The 18,097-nt window shown below is 38.1% G+C and overlaps 1 protein-coding gene across 34 annotated transcripts in view; it reads right to left on the reverse strand.

Moving 5' to 3' along the window:
* Positions 1 to 18,097, reverse strand: part of ARPP21 (cAMP regulated phosphoprotein 21) — a 166,458-nt gene that overhangs the window by 95,084 nt on the left and 53,277 nt on the right. For 33 of the 34 annotated variants that reach the window (XR_014232875.1, XR_014232876.1, XR_014232877.1 and 30 more), the window contains exons 2-9: positions 17,912 to 18,085; positions 16,053 to 16,219; positions 15,045 to 15,086; positions 13,970 to 14,059; positions 9,926 to 10,070; positions 8,396 to 8,474; positions 7,673 to 7,732; positions 6,809 to 6,949 (exon numbers count right to left, since the gene is read on the reverse strand). Coding sequence is in view for 30 of the 34 variants with exons in the window: in XM_082348433.1 (XP_082204559.1) it covers positions 6,809 to 6,949; positions 7,673 to 7,732; positions 8,396 to 8,474; positions 9,926 to 10,070; positions 13,970 to 14,059; positions 15,045 to 15,086; positions 16,053 to 16,181 (686 nt within the window). In the remaining 4 variants the exon portion in view is untranslated. Of the gene's footprint in view, positions 1 to 6,808; positions 6,950 to 7,672; positions 7,733 to 8,395; positions 8,475 to 9,925; positions 10,071 to 11,940; positions 13,767 to 13,969; positions 14,060 to 15,044; positions 15,087 to 16,052; positions 16,220 to 17,911; positions 18,086 to 18,097 lie in introns of those variants that run through there. The other variant, XM_082348445.1, reaches the window with a different exon arrangement.

An 18,097-nucleotide genomic window follows, 5' to 3' on the forward strand; every position in this document is an offset into this window, starting at 1 on the left:
GACTGCTCCTACTAAAGGTGGATCTAGAAGCAACAAAGGGAGTCTGCAGAAACGGGGCCTAATTCTGCTCCCTAGAGGAGGCCAAGGTGCATGATGGAAGGAACCAAGTCGCCGTAATCTGGCTCCCTCCAAACTACTCTACATATAGGAAAAGACTATATGTAGTATTTATATGTATAGTCAACCTCCCTCTAAACTGTCCCAAACTGTATAATACAGATAATGTCTTTACACATTTATATACACAGGCTTGCACTTACACACCATGTAAACCTCGGTCATGGCTGAGTGGCAGGAGCCGTGGATTTCAGTCTTGATCTTCTGTGAAATGACCAGGTAAGATCAAGACAGGAACCTCAGTTTTCTCTTCTGTAAAACAGTCTAGCTTTATCTACCTAGAATGTTGAGAGCTAGACAGATAGATAGATAGATACACAGATATTTGGAAAGTATTATTACTGCATGGGAAAGCTCTTTTTAAAAAAAGTTATACTAAGGATATTAACATTATAGAAGGTACGCGCATGTTTCATTTCCAAAATTAAACAGTAAGTTATATGTTCAACACTCAAAGGCCCATAAATAATTTCAAGTTGTGAAAGGAACACAGCACACTTATTTTCTCTCCTCACAATGTATGTCTGTCTATCTACAGACACATGTTCTCTGAGGTATTTGAGAATAATAATATGAGAAAATATATTTTGAGAGACATGATGCAGAGTTTGACCAATGTTAATAAATAAAGGTCTTAACTTTGAGCTGGACTATTGTTTAAAGAACTAGGTTGTCTGTTCAGTAAATAAAATCCCACGGTTTTCCTGAGAGTAATGTGATTCTTAGTTAGGTTTCTGACCGTTGGCTTTAAGTCAGATTATTTTCAACGCTATTCCTATAAAAAGTGCAGAGGAAATTTGTCCTGTTTAGAAATGACAGGATGCCAACCAACCGCTCACAGATTTCCAAGAGGCACTTGAAGAAAGTGATGCTTAGTCCTCTTCAGAGGATTAGTAAGCAAGCGTCGTATCAGGGTGCTGCTCAGTTTATGCCTGGTGCCACTCACATTCCCAGACAAAGGAAAAGAAATACAACAGACGTGGAAGGAAAAGTATGGATTTTTTTGGTTTGTTCTGGTATACATGCACTTCATCACCTGCAGGGAGTGAGTGCTTAAGGGTCAAGAACTGATGACTCCCATCTTCAACCTGAGTCCCTTCAGGAAACGTAAGCACAACAGATGTCCACTGACCCTGCTGTGCTGCTGGCCACTCCTCTCTGGTCTGCCCCCTGAGAAGGGGTCAGTCCCCCAGTCCTTTTCATAGGGCAGTCATCATCCATCACCTCAGGGATTCTTAGCAAAGTCAACTGGGCTCAACTGCTTCACTTAGAGAGAGGCTTTGTTTAGCACCAGAACAAGTTTCATGGTTCTTGTGATTTACCAAATAGCTAGCTCAGTGAACCATCCTTTCTGCAACAAACAAGCAAACTACCACAGTCACTACAGGCCGCTCATCACTCCAGGCCAATACCCACATCCACACTTCTCAGGAATCGGGACCTTGTGCTCTTGAGCACTGGACTCTTAAGGTGTCACCCCCAACCTCTGCCTTTGAGCCACTATTCTTGTTTCATGATTGCAGGGGCCTGTATCCTCTTTCCGCAGTAGATCTGCCATTTCCTTTCCTTGCTTTGCTCTCTTAGAGTAGGGGATTGGAGGCAATGACAGTGGGTGGATGTGAAAGACAAAAGAAAAAATATTCAAGAGATGACAACATTTTAACATGAAATTTATCTGGAACTAGTTAAATGCTTACTCTGACATATGTGAAGACATTCAGATACACGTGGGATTTTCTCTGCCTATGACTGATCTTGGCCTTTTGGAAAATACTAGTGAAAGTAGATGGTTTCTCGTCTCCCAATGATACACCCTGAGCATACATCTTTTCTCTAAGAAGGAGAAAATGGAGGGGGGGGGGCACGTAAAAATTATCTAATAAGAGAACAATGAGCTGCTTCGGGCTAAACACGTAGAAAAACAAGCAAAAGAGAAAAAGTGAAGATCAGAAAGAGAAACAAAGAGAAGAATATAGCTTCTCATGAAGAAAACAGACCCATATATTTGTAGCATTTAAATATTTTTTAAAAAGCACTGTTCATCTTTTAGCCTCAATCCTCAATACTTATCAAAAAAGTAACATGATAGATAGTAAATACATTCTAAATTATCACTTGCACTACCAAATTGCACAGACCCTAGTACCTCTGCCCCAGATTTCCAAGGGGCTCATTTGGTGTCACCACCTAATCTGACAGTTAACAAAGAATGTCAACAGAAAAAATTTAAAAGTGCTAGAGAGTGAAACATATTTCTAGCAATAAATGGGGGAAACAGAGCCCAACAAAAGCTGGAAAAAAAAACCACCACATAGTGAGCCTCAGCTCAAAAACTGCGTTATTTCAACAAAAAGCAGTCAATTCTAATGAGAGGCATCCCCAGCCATTCAGATCCAATTCTTGGAACAACAGATGTGCTGGATGGCTGTAGGTGACATACACTCACCTGTTCTCACCCTGGCTAGCCCTGAGAATCAACAAGGATGCAGTGGTGCCAGGCTAAGGTGACTTTCCTTTGCTAAGTCTCTAAAGTGCATCAGTTCCCTCAGAAGAAGGCACCTTTTTGGAACGTATCCCAGATGAACATGATTCTTATTTTCTACTCTCTCAGGACTGCTACATCCTTAACCCCATGCTCCTGTGGCTATGACATGAAAACATGCATTTGGACAATTGAATTGCTTGGAGCAATAATTTTGTATTAACACAATGGATACGTTTATCTCCTGTACCGACATCATCCGTAAGTGTAGCTTTTTCATTCCTGAAAACGCAGATCGAAATGGAGTATAGGAAGTTTCCACTGGATGGCTGTCACCCCCTACCAAATACTGCATCTTTTTTTCCCCAAATATCACATCTTGTAGCAGTGATAAATAGAGAAAATCTGGCAAGAACTATCATTTTGTAGGAAGTCTCTGTTATTTATTGATACCACTGAGTTAATCTTCAAAAAGATCTTCTCCCTCAATCATTGTTTCTTATCAGACAACAAAAGACTTAAGAGTTGAAAATCCCAACCAATCCCGGAGATCTTGAGGATTTTGCCCAAGATGTTTTGGATGTTTTTGCTTTAAAGAAAGTTAGATTATCTAAGAAAATTGTTCTCAGCATTAGACACACTGGTTTAGATCCCAGCCACACTGAGCATTCCTTCTCTGTTAAGTCCAAAATTGAACTTGAGTTTGTGCTTAATGTTCTTCTTCTGTAAAATGAACCTCTAATGACTTATGTTATATGTTTTTAATATTAAATGAAATAACATACATTAAATAAGAGGTAAAGTACCCAGTGCAATTGAACAAACATTAGGTAATGTTCTTATAAGAGATTATACCACTTAACTAACTGAGAAGTCTGAAATAAGTTTTTTCCATCGTGAAAGGATGGATGTATTATATCTGAAGATATTACAGAAAATACTAGAAGTGAGTGTGGTACACACATGTGTATGTATAATCCTCATAGTCTGTTGTCGTGACTTAAATATTTTGAACTTCCGGTGAAACTATTTTCTCTCCATGAAAAACTTAATATTTTCAAGTCATGTTCTATAATTACTTGAACTGCTGACAATCTAGAAAAACAGGAATTCTGGAAATAAATCCCAGCCAATATCTAGCTGATATACATCCACGCCAGAGGAACACCTTATATGCCAGCTCAGTGTCATTGAAAAAGAAAAATTAAAAGTTAAATAAGAAAGTGTTTTCTCTCCCTCAGCCCTCTAGTTCATTTTTATATCTTCCATCCACGTTTTTCTGTATTTCTCCCAAGCTGCAGTGCCATTTAAAATATGCATTTGTAATGTATTTGCTTCAGAATAGCATAAAACTGTACACATTGAAAAGGTATTCCCAAAACACAAAACCCACAAGGAACCATCTGAGGAATTTCCATCTCAGCCTCCCTCCTTTATAGAAATGGAAACATTTTCATCTCATAATATATCTAAATCAATACAGTCCCCACGACCATCACATGCCAATTGTGCTGATGGCACAACTCTTGAAATTTTCAGAGTCAAAGAAATGCAAGACATCTAGAACTTGAAGAGATGTTCCCTTTCAAACTTCAACTCCATGAGAACATGGCAACAGACTTCAAACATCAAATGTTATCATTTCCCACAGAACAGTATTTATTTCTCCTTTGCTGAAACTGCCCAAAGTGATTCAAAGGTCCTGGAAATGTGACTTGTTAAGGACATTTGTAAAAGGACATTTAATTCATCCTTTTCTCTTGTTCTAAAGATATTAACCTCCCCCATCCCCATCTCAACCCCCGGCAGGAGCCACTCAAATCGAGGACGGTCAGAAAGGCGTCTGGAATAGGACAGTAGGCCTTGACAACTGTGGATGAAAGATTATTAAGCTCAACTCCTCAGAAAATACCTTGATTGTCCATGACATACAGTCATTTCTTTTTGTTTAGGACTCACAGAGTGAGGATCAAGGGTGTGGATCAAGAGCAGGAACCGGACAAAACGCCTAGCAGCCTGGGTATTTTGTTGTAGCAGCAATACCTAAAGGTGTACCCTGCATAAACTCTCCTTCCGCTCTTCCTGGAGGCATGAACACATGGGGTCTATTGGAAACTGGCCATTTAAAAAAAAAAAGAAAAAGAAAAAGAAAATCTAGTGCTCTTTTGGAAGTGAAGAAGTCTGATATTATGATAATATGATGCTCATTAGCAGAAAATAAAAGGTTTAAGGGACAAATTACGTCCTTTAGTGGTATATGGAAACTTGCAAGAATCATAAGGATTTCGAGAAGAGCTGACCAATAGAACTTTCTGAAGAAATGGGAATGTTCTCTATATGCTCTAATAGGTGCACTTGAAATGTGGCTAGCCTGACTGAGGAACTGAATCTTAACGCTCAAATTTTACTTAAATTTAATGAACTTAATTTAAAATGTAAATAGTCATACGTAAGTAGTGACTACTATATCAAACCGAGTGAGTTCAGAGTCATCACTCAGAGTTTACTGAGAGCCTTTATACACTGGTTTATTTTCTCAAAAACTGTTATACAAGGAAGCAGGTCTCAAACATGTGTATTAATATTTATGACTATGCGACTGCAAAATCACAGTGAATTAAACATAAATGCACTATCTCTACTAGTTGAAACTGTACCAATCTACTTGACCTGTGGGCTTTTTCCATGTCTGTTATGGCCTTACAGAGAAAGAGGTGAAATTAGAAGGAAAGAGTCACTTGCTTGCCTATTTTGCAATCAGTGTGTCCCTGCATTAGTATCAGAACGTCATAAGAAAAACCAGAATGGAGACTGAAAAACAACAGCAACAACTAGGAGTATTTGATGGAGAGGGAAGATGTAAAGGATTAAAGGATAGTGATCTTTCATTCCTACTACTGTTCACAATAGGAGGTCCACGTGCCAACAATCAGATAAAGTGGAAAGCTAATACATTTTAAGATGTATTTTGCCAGCACAGTAGAATGCAACCATAGGACCCAAGAATTCTGAAGCTCCAAGGGCCTTTAAACATTATCCATTTCAAACTCTCCTGCAGATAAATAAGTAATTTGAAGCCCAGAGAAGTGAAGTGTTCAGTGTTCCTGAGATAATAGTCAACCTCAGTCCCAGATCTCCTAGTTTGAGTTCTCTCCACTATGACTTTCACGCTCATTCTGCTGAACACAGACTGAGTCTTGAGCAGAGAAAGAGCCTCATCTCCATCCCAACAAGTCCCAACCTCCGGTGAGTAGAAAATAATGTTTTAACCACGCTGCTGTGCTTGATACAAAAGTTCCCTCTTCACTAACACGGCATTCCTAAAAACCATGCAGTTTTCACAATTTACCAAACACTGTGAAAAAAGAAATTATAATACACAAATGTCTTAAGAGAATGCTTTATATAGGGACAGTTTTTCAGTTTAATGTGTATTTTTGCTATGCAAGTGGTTTGTGCTGTACTTAAAGGAGACATGAGTTCAAGAGGGACAGTTCCAAATTACCAAAGCAAATGACTAGTCATCTTATGCTTTTTGGTGACTCAGTGGCACCATGAAAAGTCATTAAGATAGAAGCAAACAATTACTGAAAGGAGCAAAACCAAACAAGCAACCTCCTTTTAGATCTAGAACTTAGATATTAGTCAGCTCAAAAACTCTCATTTTACCGGCGAAAAAACTGAGAGGGCAGATTTTAAATGACTTGTTTCAAGCCACACAGCTAGTAAGTAAAAGAACTGGGTCTTAGAGGCAGGACTTTTGTCTCCAGGTTTGGAATTTTTTGTTATTCTAAAAACCACAGTAAGATCGATGTCTATAAACCAGAGAAACAAAGAAAAGGACAATTATCCTATGTATGTCATTGTTCTTTTAAAATGTCTGTTATTTTTCATTGGAGGTATATTTGACATAACACGTTCCATGCTTTGTATGTAATCACAGGGATTACTGATGGAAGGAAGAAAATTGTGTTTCACAAGTTATGTAAAACATCAGGCAATAAATACACGGTATGGCCTAAATTTTATCAACTTGCCTGGTCCTCAGATAATCTTCTACAGATAAATGCCACTACTGCTGATAAGAGCAAGAGATAAATAACACTGCACATTTTAAATGCCATGTACTTTGAATTTTATACTGTGCTCTTATAAATGAATCCACAAGAGAAAAAGCAAATGCTAAATAAATACAGTGGTGGGGCTTACATTCTTGTGTTGCTGGTTTTGTTGATGATGACAGATTTCCCTGTTTGATCCACGTTGTGATCCAACCCAAAGTAAGCTGCCACTCGATGGACAAGCATCCTCTGATAGGACGACATCTGAGGAAACTTTTTATAATGATTACTGGAAAGGAATACAAGAAACAGCAGAATCAGCATATTCGTTTCTGGCCTGTAGTACATTTTAGAGGTACACACACAAAACCATTTCTTTTTCATCCAAACCATTAAGCTTATTTCATTTCTGGCATCACTTGATGTCCTCATTTCCAGACACATTTTCCACTTACAGATGTATTGATTAAGTTACAATAAGTGTTTTTGTTTTACAGTTGCACATTTCTCAGACCACAGAGAACTTAATGTCCACTGGAAAGTGTTCTGTTTTGGTCCAGGATACCTTATCAACAGAGCCAGGCACAGGACAAATGACATGACATAATACGGGACTGCAGATGCCTATCTGGAGATATGTCATTACATGGTTGACACTGAAAGCAGTACAATTATTTCCAGGCATAACTGACTACAGCCAGCTGGCGCCCATTAAAGAACTATAATACAAATGAAAAGGGTCGCTTCTTGTTACTGCTACTCTATGCTAATCAGTGGCCCCCTGTTTATAGACATTTTGTCAGGAATTTAACAAGCAGGAGCACACATGGTCCAAGCAACAATTCCCATCAGCACATAGCTCCTAACTCCAATAGCATCTCTATTTAACGAGTCAGCAAACACATTAAATAATGTTTTATCTATCCCTAAATCTTTCCAGAATGAATAATTAAACCCAAATACCAAACTAAGACACATCAGATTAATTAACCGGCATTGCAATTTAACATACTTGTTGTCACCAATGAAATCAATAATTTCCTGTTCCATTTTCAAGAGTATCATCCTGTCTCTGCAAAATAAATGTTAAAATGAAAAGGCTTTATGTACTTTCCATTCCCAAAGACTTAACAATTTCATTTATATGTATGGAAAAGATGGTTTAAATCTATGTGGCTACAAATCAGTATCTAACTCTCCTCTGGAATATGCTGTCCAAATACCTGTAATTCCGTTCTGTTTAAGATTATTTCTCATTTGTTAAGTATTTTGTAATATTGAAACTCCTGTAGTTTTTAATATTAATTAAGGCATGCAAGGTATTAGGCCCATAAAACACATCAAGTAAATTTTATATTTTAAATTGATAGGAAATTGGAGCAAAGCTAAGCCTAAGTAGTTGGTTCTATAGCTGTACTGAAGCATATTTGGTTTATCTGACATTGATTCTCATTCTCTATTTTTTCCCCTTAATCAGTATCTCTTTGTGACCAGAAAAGCAGAACTTGTAAACTGTAATTTACTCATTGGATAAGTACCCAGGAATTAAGACTATTTATAAACAGTAAACATGCAAACTATTTGCAGAAAAAAGAAAATACAAGAGACAGTTTAAGACATCAGAGAAGAAGCCTGCCTTTTACAACTCTCTTCTTAGAAGTGTTTGGATTAATGAGTTTGATTGTAATATTCTACTTGACTCTTCTAGAAATGAGAGGTTTACTTAATAATTTACCTGGAATTATTCTTTAATGTGTTAATCAGAAACTCGTGTAAGTCTATGCCTGTAGAATCCGTATATTCTTGGCTGCAATCTGAAACAAATAGCAGGATGGAGTTGTCAGAAAGGCCGATGGGGAGGTGGGGTGGAAAAGGTTTTCCCAACCTTTCCCGATCCCTTTTGCTCAGGTAAACTTTAGGTGAAGCTATTGGTGTGAAAGATACATGTTACAAAACTAGCAACCTGGTAATATTACATCAGGATGAAAATTAGATTCGGGGATTGAGAACACCCAGTAAATTCCCAGTGTGGAAACTGTCATAGGAGAGGAAGTGGGCACAGTCTGGGTGGGTGGGTGGAGTCAAGTGTCAGGTGTTCATTCTGTGCTGTCAATCAGCAAGGGCATGACCTCCCCGTGACAGTGAGGGGTACTCCCAACCCACAGAGAGAGCTCTCAAGAGTTTGAGATACCATGGAACTCTCTTTCTCTTAAAACAGAGAAGGCAAAAACTGAAAGTTCTGTTATAAGACTGTCTAAATATTAATCAATACAAAGTATAGGAGGGCACTAAATATTTCCAAGTCTTTCAAGTATTTTGATGCTGGCTAAAGCTTAATTTCTAAAGCCATCTTAGGAAGCTGTACTTCTTTACTCTTGGATACACCGTGGTTTTAGATATTCAGCAGCAGAGATAATCATTATAAGCAGGTATGTGGTTATAGAGCATAATATGAGAAGTAGTTGTCATTTCTCAGCTGATAAGATGCCCTATGCTCTCTCAGTTATTTTTTAAAAAAACAGTCTACTGCCAAGCTATTTATTCATGGTATTCTTCATTTCAACTTAGTTTTGTTTTTCTCTCTCTCTCTTTTTTTGGGTTTAGTTTTGTATAATTATATGTAAGGCAACAATTTGAAAAGCCCAGATTGTAGATTTGGGGTTTTAGAAAGAATAACTTTTGGGGAAGAATTTTTATTGAAGTAGAAGTGTGTATATTTTAAATGAGACATTATGGAGCAGTATATGGGTTGCAGAGACCAAATTCATCTGTGCCAGATAAAATGTTAATATGTGTTTCATTGACATTGGCATATATATCTGTGCTTTGGGGATAACAACACTTACGACTTACCAACTGAGAATTGCTAATCCACTATCTGTCTTTTAAGATAAACATGAAAGTTAAGATATAAAACTGGGTACTATTACTGTTCATCAATTCAAGTTAACTGGACTAATAAACCTGAATTAAGAACATATTTATATTCACTCCCTTGTACAAACTTCTCATTGAAAATAGGATATCCAAACGAATATCCAAAGAAATATGTGATCCTAAAAATAACCTTTCTAGATACACAAAAATGACACCATGAACAGAAAAAAAAAAATCAAGGTCACATCACCTTTTACACACACACATACGTACACATATAAAATTATATGCAGAATTTGGTGGGAGGTGATATGTGTGTAAAATCTAGAATGTATTCTGTGACTATTTATGCGTCCAAATTAAGTTAAGGAAACATTTTCACATTCACCTTTTGATAACATTCTGATCTTGGGTTTTTCACAGGTTTTATCTTTGTTTTTATCCTTTTCTTTTTCTCTTTCAGAGTCATCTTTCCTAGATTTATCATCCTCTTGCAGGCTGGGAAAACTGGAAAGCTGTAAATGAATTGATTCCTGTTGGGGAAAAAATATAATAATTTAGGGCCAGATTTAAGAATCTCTGTCTGGTTTCCATTTTGCACAGAGATTATTAAGAACAGGAAAATGAAAGCCAGGTGCAGATTTTTTTTTTTCTTAAATGGTAAAAAATTAAACCTGTCAGAAAAATAATTGCTCTTTAAAGTGAATTAAACTTCAGAAGTCAATGGAAGGTCATGAGAAGTATATAGTACTAAAACTTTGCCTCATGAATATTAACCATAAGCAAATTAAATTCCCGTAGATAACAACACTTATTTTCTCTACAGGTTTATTTTTAAACACCTAGGAAAAATTTTCTTTATCAATAAGCTTGCATCACAGGTCCTGTCATGTCTCAAAAAAAAAAAAGAGGCTTCTGCAGTTCTTTTCTATAATTCCTTGTAAGGAAAAATTGGCACCAACACAGACAGACAGATACTATGAATCATAGTCACGGAAAAAACAGACATAAATAAAGGCCATGACAGCCAATTTACAATTAAAAATCTGTTTTAGAACCATATCAATAATGATTTCTATCACTATGAAAACTCAAGATATAGAATTGCAGGAATCCTAGGTATGGGTTATTATCATACATTGTTTACAAAGGCTATTAATAAATCATCATAATATATGGTTACAATAAGCACTGCCTTTTAGAAAAGGTAGAAAATAGGACTATATTTTCCATCAGTTATATTTAAATATTTAATATTATTTTAATTCTAGCATCAGTTAATCCTTTCCAAGATGTAAGATTCTCTTGAACTGATGCTTGGTTGACCATTTACAGTATTGGGACTGGATCCACTTTTATATTTATTGATTTTTCACTGAAAACAGATCATTTTGTATTAACTCATTTATCAGCCATTTGGTTGATAGTATGTTCACTGTTTTGAAGAAGAATGAGCCAAATTATGTTTTTCAGTTTTATGAAAAAACTACACTATGATTAAAACTATGACAAATGAGCCAACATTAAGCCCACTGGCTCTTATGTAAGAGATGATTTGATGGGAAAGCTTTCTTCTACTAGTGACATTAACATTTATGATGTAGGAAAAAAAATATTCCCAATGACTAATAGTGTTTCTCACTGATAACTAAACTAATGCTCCTCTACATGTGACTAAACTATGCCTCTACATCCTCAAATTATGGTCAATCTGGGATTCTTAATGGTTCTTGGTAAATCAAGCAGAAAACAAAAGTCCTCCAAAGCCAAGTTTCTTTTTTGGGAGGGGTTCCATTGTGTATTCCAGGCTGGAATAAAAAGTCACCATGTTTGGAAAGATGCATGATACAGAGGATGAAATAAAACACATTCTCATGGTAAATATTTGTCTTAGCCGGGTTTCCTGATATCCACATGTTTATCCTCGGGATGGACATATACAAATTATGTAAAACTGAGTGTAATTTGATTTTAAGGTCTTTTATCACAGGACTTGGGACAGAAATGTCTCAGTCTGCAAAGATTCAGGCAGACTTTGGGGTTACGGTTTGCTTCCACTTGCTAAGGAAACAGCTGGAACATTTCTGGCTCTGAGTGGGGAAGAATCGATTCGACAGTGGATCAGGGGAGGAAAGTGATGGTACCAGGCCATGGCAGTGGTCTCATTGCTTCTTCAAAACCGATTGAACCATCCAGCCTCGGTAAGTTTGAATCTAAAATCAAAGAGGCTTGGAAATATAAATGTAAGAGCACAGGCTAAAGGACATCATTTACCAAAAAAATGTACAAACTCATGCCGTGTGTTGACAAATACGATACTCAGAAAAATACCTGTCTTTTTCTACACATTCTGGTGTTGAAAGAACACACAAAAGTGCTATAGAGTTGGTAAAAAACAATCTGTTCTTTTTTAATATTTTTATTGATATGCTCAATAATAAAATACAAGTATTAATAAATACATCGGTACAGGATAAGTTTATGTCCAACAACAGGAAAAGAATGATTCAAGGTGCAGTAATACACTGATAGGTAAATAGTATAACATTAGAAAAGCAAAACTCCTTTAACTTAAGGGCAGGCTGAATCATCAGCTACGGGTCTGAGATCAAGTAATACAGGTAGCAAGAGTTTTTCCCACGCAGGAAAATGAAGGCAGTTTTCCAAATACTGTGAATATACAAACATTGGGGAAGCAATACAATCCGTATACTGTATACTTCGGCCAGTGTTCTCAGGGATTCAGTTCCCACATTTTGTTTAAGTGCCGGTAGTACCTAATGAAGGCATTGCATTCAAGCTCAAAGGTCTGCTTCTTTATTTTCTAAAAGAAGTAGCACGGCCACTCGCTTATTTGTGTGTCTATCAGCCCCCTGCTTCCACCACACCTCAGCCAGTCCAAAGAGAGGCTTGCAAGCTCTAATTTCTACAAAGCTAGTCTTAGTTACTCAGCTTGGAACCAGCAGGAACAAAGCACCGTTTGCCTCTTATTTCTCTGCACCAATTGTATGGAGAACCTAGACTTAGGTCCAGGATGGGCACAATGATACAGATGATCTCTTAAAAAATTTCCTCCTGGTACTTGTCAAATAGGATAAAAAGCAGATGAAATCTATAAAGGCTGTCCTCCTCTGCCTGGCATTAGAAGTGGGGGGACCACTGGGGCATTATTTCTCCCAGAGTCTGTCATTCTGCAGAGTTAACATATATTGTGTGCATTACATCACAAGCCATCAATCAATGTTGAATAATATAAGCTGTGATATTCACATTATTCCCCCTTTTCAATCTCCCTTAAAAGAAGAAGCACAAATAAAATGCTGAACAAAAGCCACATGTTTCTCAGAGCCCAAGTAAAATAAAGCCTGTGTATGAAACATAGGGATGGCTACTGAAAGCTAGCCAGCCCATGCCTTACGACATGGGTGGCATATTAAGGAAATGAGGCTAGGGAAAAAAAATACTCTTAGGACAAAATCTATAAGGAATTTATTTTTGGTCCTTTTAAAGAAAGTGCTCTCAATGCTCTCTGTACCCATGAGGAGAATTTAGACTATTTTAATTAAAGTAAAAAGAGCAAAGCAAAACAAGGCCCAACAAAAATAATGCTATCTTAATCAATTTTTCCTCCTCTGGGCTCAGATAAATCATTTTACTTGTCTTGACTGCTCTCAGCCTCTGATAAAATAAGGAAAATTTTTTAGCAGCAAGACCATTTTTATAAAAATGAATATGATGCCTGAAAGGCAAACAAAAATAAATATGATGTCAAGTTTCCCATTTTGTCACAGAAGGGTTTTGTTGGAATTTGAATTTTTAGAGCTTAATAGTCTTGCTATAAGGAGCAAAAATAGTTATAAGGATATGCAGCAATGTATTAATAATATTAACTCAAATTCACCATCATCTCAGATTTATTTCTGGACAATTTTTCCAGGAGTGAGAAATCTCCACCAAAGGCCATAAAAGTATGTCTCCAAAGCTCAATGCACCTTATTCACTATTTCTGAAGCTTCATAAGAGCCAAGATTTGTGTTTTTATAGGCAAGTGCATTTTGGGGAGGTAAGAGTCTCCAATAAGGAAGGATCCTGATGGGATACTTGGGACTATATTTGGTTCAGTTTTATCAAGAGAGAGCCTTTGAGGAATATCAGCACGACTGTGCTTACATTTTAAGTTTTAATCTAAATTCTTTTGAATTCCTTTCCATTTGCAGTTTTCAGAGGGTCTGGAAAAAAACAAACGTAATACTTTGTGACAAACTGTTCAACTAATATAGAATGTCTCAGAAACAGAGGATGAAGCCAGAAGACTTTTTCCTTCTTGAACTGTTTTTTGCTCCCCCAAAACACTATTTAATGCCAAATTAATACTCATGCACACAAAGGTAGATCCCGTTCATGCAGTGATCCATAATGACAGGGGGTATACCTGGTCCTGAAGACTTTCCCCTCCTGGTCTGGCTGAGGATTCTTCACAGACAGCAAGGCTGCGAGTCAGTTTACCTTTCCCTGCTCCTGACTGGGAAGGGAAAAGAAACGAGAAGGAAAGGAAAATAAAGAAAAAAACCCCAGGAAATATCCTCAGGCTGTCGAATCATCTCCACCTTCTCTGGACATTCCCAAATCAGATTTTTAAAAGCAAGCTTCAAATCCACTGCTCAGTGCTGTCTACAATGGCTCCAAGCATCACACCCCTGTGTTGATGGGGATGCAGTGTCTACACTGGCTTAAAGCATCGGACCGCTGTGCTGATGGAGATGCAGGTGGAGGAGAATGTGGAAGGATGAATTTAACGAACATGCCTAGCAAACTGTGCCCATCACACTGGAAACATACAAAGAATGAATTGCTGCCTTTTCATGAAAGTACAAGGAGAAAAAGACAACACAAATTAATTTCTACTACAACTGGGTTTGGAAGTGATTTGACTGAGAAGATGTTTTAAAAGTTGAAGATTGTGTCCTAAACACCAGAACCTGTTTACTTCAAGGCAGAAACTAATTAGACAGACTAAAACATTTCCCCCAAACTTGATTTAAAATGAAAAGAAAACAAGCAGCTATTTGTTTGTAAAGCACTGTCAAGTCTGCCAGGATCAAACATATACACTGCAGCTATGTGAACCCTAAATGCTCTAATTAAAAAGCCTATAGAGGGACTTCCCTGGCAGTCCAGTGGTTAAGACTTCGCCTTCCAATGTAGGGAGTGCAGGTTCGTTCCCTGGTCAGGGAGCTAAGATCCCACATACCTTGTGGCCAAAAAACCAAAAGATAAAACAGAATTCAATAAAGACTTTAAAAATGGTCCACATCAAAAAAAAAAAAAAAAACCCACATAGAGCAGGAAAGAAAGAGAGGCATCAACACGACCCCATTAAATGCAGGCAGCACCGGTGCAGCCAAGATCCACATACAGCCATGTGAATCGTTGGCAAATCCTCTAACCCTGATGTTAATCCACATGCAACCATGATATCAGGTCAATGTAGAATTCCAGAACCCTACCTTGGATTTTCTTCTCTCTTGGTTCTGAGCCGCCAGTTGCCTCTGTATGTTAGAAACAAAACAAACAAACAAACAAACAAACAGTTCACCAACAACCAGGAGAGGGGAGGGGGGAGAAGGAGAGAAAAAGATGTTACCAGAGTTGAAAAATCAAGAACAACACCAACAAGGTATTATAACCATCGGGGAGGACTGCCCCAGCTCTTGCTCCGCCAAACTTTTGACCATTTAGCTTTTCTCGTTCCCTCCTTACAGCAGCTCCTGGGGAGGGGAAAAGCCGGCCTTGAAGGCTTTTGGCCATTATGCTGTTATCAGCCTCTGCTCCCTTTTTATATAAAAAGAGTTAACACTTTTGTAGTTTGGTTTAAAGAAAATCGATACAGGTTATTTGCAAGTACAGTTTGTTTTCCTTCTACCAAATCTCCTTCTCTCATAAATCATGAGAGTATTTAATCATATCACTTTTTCAGTACCGTCAATCACTCCCAAACTTCCCCCTACCCCTTCTAGAGCATTCTTTCTCTCTCTCTCTCTGGCTGGGAATTCTAGGCTTTTCTGCTAATAAGAATCGAAGCTTAGCCTGCCCAGGAAGGTCAACAGAGCTCATGTCTTTGATTTTTCTTAGTCTACCATGAGCTGTATTCCGCGGACTACAAACCCATTTTTATAACTCAGCTAGTGTAAAGCTGCCTCAGGAGAAGTCCTCCACAAACTCCTTGAGGTGATCTGGAAATTAATACGGAGAAGCTGTGGGCAAATTCAGTCATTAAATATGTTCTTTGGATTTTTTTTTTCATTTCAAAGGGCATTTTGACCAGAATGCACTGTTTGGTCAGAAAAAAAAAGACTAATAATTGGGAAAGGAGAAGATTCGTTTTATGGATTTTCTATTTATTTTACTAGTCAAACTCTTTACAAGCAAAAAAACCCCAAACCTTCAGAATATCTTCAAAATGAAAGAAAGGGATGCACACAGTGGTATGAGAAATGGGATTTCTCCAGGCTCACCTGTAATTCCAGTTTTTCCTCCTCGTCCAGACTTTCGGATTTAACCACGCCATTCTCTGGAGTGGCCGTCTCCTGCTCAGGCCCGCCTTCCTCCACTATGGTCTGATTCAGGTCTCCTGGCTCAGACATTCTCCCAGATGCAAATTAAAATAACAAGATTTGACACCCTACAAGGTTAAGACATCAGAAAGTAATGTCAGCACAGGGTGAAGTCTTGACCATTATTCTTGAGATATTTGATTTCTCCCTTTGTACTCAAATTCAAATAAGCAACTCCAGCCTCCCTGACAATTTTATACAAAAGGAGAATAAAACAAGATCAAATCAAGTACCCAAGACAAACACAAGAGGCAGATTCAGTTGCCCTGTCCACGCCCCTCCAAACACATACACATGCTCTTGTGAATACACCTTGCCGTCAAGGTGGATCAATACATCTTAAAATGAGACAGGAAAGTCCCACACGTCTCCCGGTCCCTATGCTCCTCTACAAAGTAGAAGCAAAAGAAGAAGAGAGTATCTCCCCAACTCTTCCTCCACTTCTGAGTCGGGAGGCGGTACTGGGTTCTGCAGCATCTCTAAGATGACTCATAAATCATTTGCAAATTTCAACCACAGACGTACCTTCCTGGGTATAAGGGATTCAGTACACTCTACAAGGGGCAGAAGTCAATGTAAGAGGTAATAATTAAGTATACATATAGGATCTAAATTTGGCAATAAACCTTTCAGGAACGATAGTTTCAGGCTTCAAAGTGACAGTGACATTATTAGAAGCAGAAGCCCTCCCCAAGCCCTGTCGGTGGCTGATGCTGCAGAGATCCTGCAGAAGGAAGCTATCACAACTGAACTCCGATGCTCCAGGCTCACAAGAGACGGCTATACAGACACTGGAAATGGCTTTTCAAAGTGTAAGACTGTTATTAGTACTTTTTTCTCCCTTCTTCCATAAAGCCCTGACACTTCCCCTTCTGATGTGCTGTCAAAGGGGGCTCCTGAATAATTTATCATTTACTTCCTCCTCAATTTTTTTTTTAAGAAATACAAGAAAGAAGGAGATAAAAGAAGGAAGGAGGAAAAGAAAGAAGAAAAGAGAGGAAGGAAGGAGAAAGAAAAATAGAGAAAGACCCTGTAGCCTAGAAAGTCAGTTTTTTCACAAAAATTCCCAAGTAATGACTGCCCTGTTCCTAGTCATTACAATGGTAACTATTACTGGACAAATCAGTGTCTTGATATGTTTCTCTGGGAGTGTTTATCATTTACTAGTTCAGTAACTTTATTTCCAATTGGACATAGGAAGCACGAGAGAAATCTAAAACGCAGTAATTTCTGTTGCAAATTTGCTAAGACCTACCATGACAGGACAAGCTCACTTGGCAAAGGATTGTGGGAATGGAAAAGGTAGTTTTCCTCAAGGATGGTACTTGGAGTCTGTGAGGGCCTGGTGAGCAAGGCTCTTAGGTTTGGGGAGGTTTGAGGATATCCATTCAGTGTATCTGACAGATCTCTCGTATTCCAGTGACACCGGGGATGTGTGTAGTTAACCAAACAAAAAGTTCTGTTTCCCAGTAGCAAATAGTTTGTTTCTCAATGTACTGAGTGGGGGGAGGAGATGGGACTTCTGTTGCCCTAACTTTTTTTCCAGAGGGTTTCAATAAAAAACAGATTGTGGCCAGCTTTAAAAAAAAAAAAAGAACAAATTGAGCTCTAATTTTACAAACACTAAGTCAGTTGAATCCCTGATACAGATCCTGTCTGTTTTGGTTGCCTTTCATGAACTGTTTTATGCAAACAGGCATATTTATAGAATGAGAAGAATATACAGATGAGATGACAGCCATCTGATGACAGCCCTTTACCTTTTGCGCAGAATTTCTGCTGTCGGTCTTGGCGACTTACGAGCGGCTTCTGTCCTTCTACGCCGGGAAAATCCACACGAGGGATCAGAGACAGCGGGAGTCCCATGTCCCCATTAACAGTTCAAAACGCCCATCTCCATGCGATTCCCTTACACAGCCTGACACATCATCCACCTGAAAAAAGAC

This window comes from Balaenoptera borealis (genome assembly GCF_965194805.1).
Source record: "Balaenoptera borealis genome assembly, chromosome: 12".
Taxonomy (NCBI): Eukaryota; Metazoa; Chordata; class Mammalia; order Artiodactyla; family Balaenopteridae; genus Balaenoptera; species Balaenoptera borealis.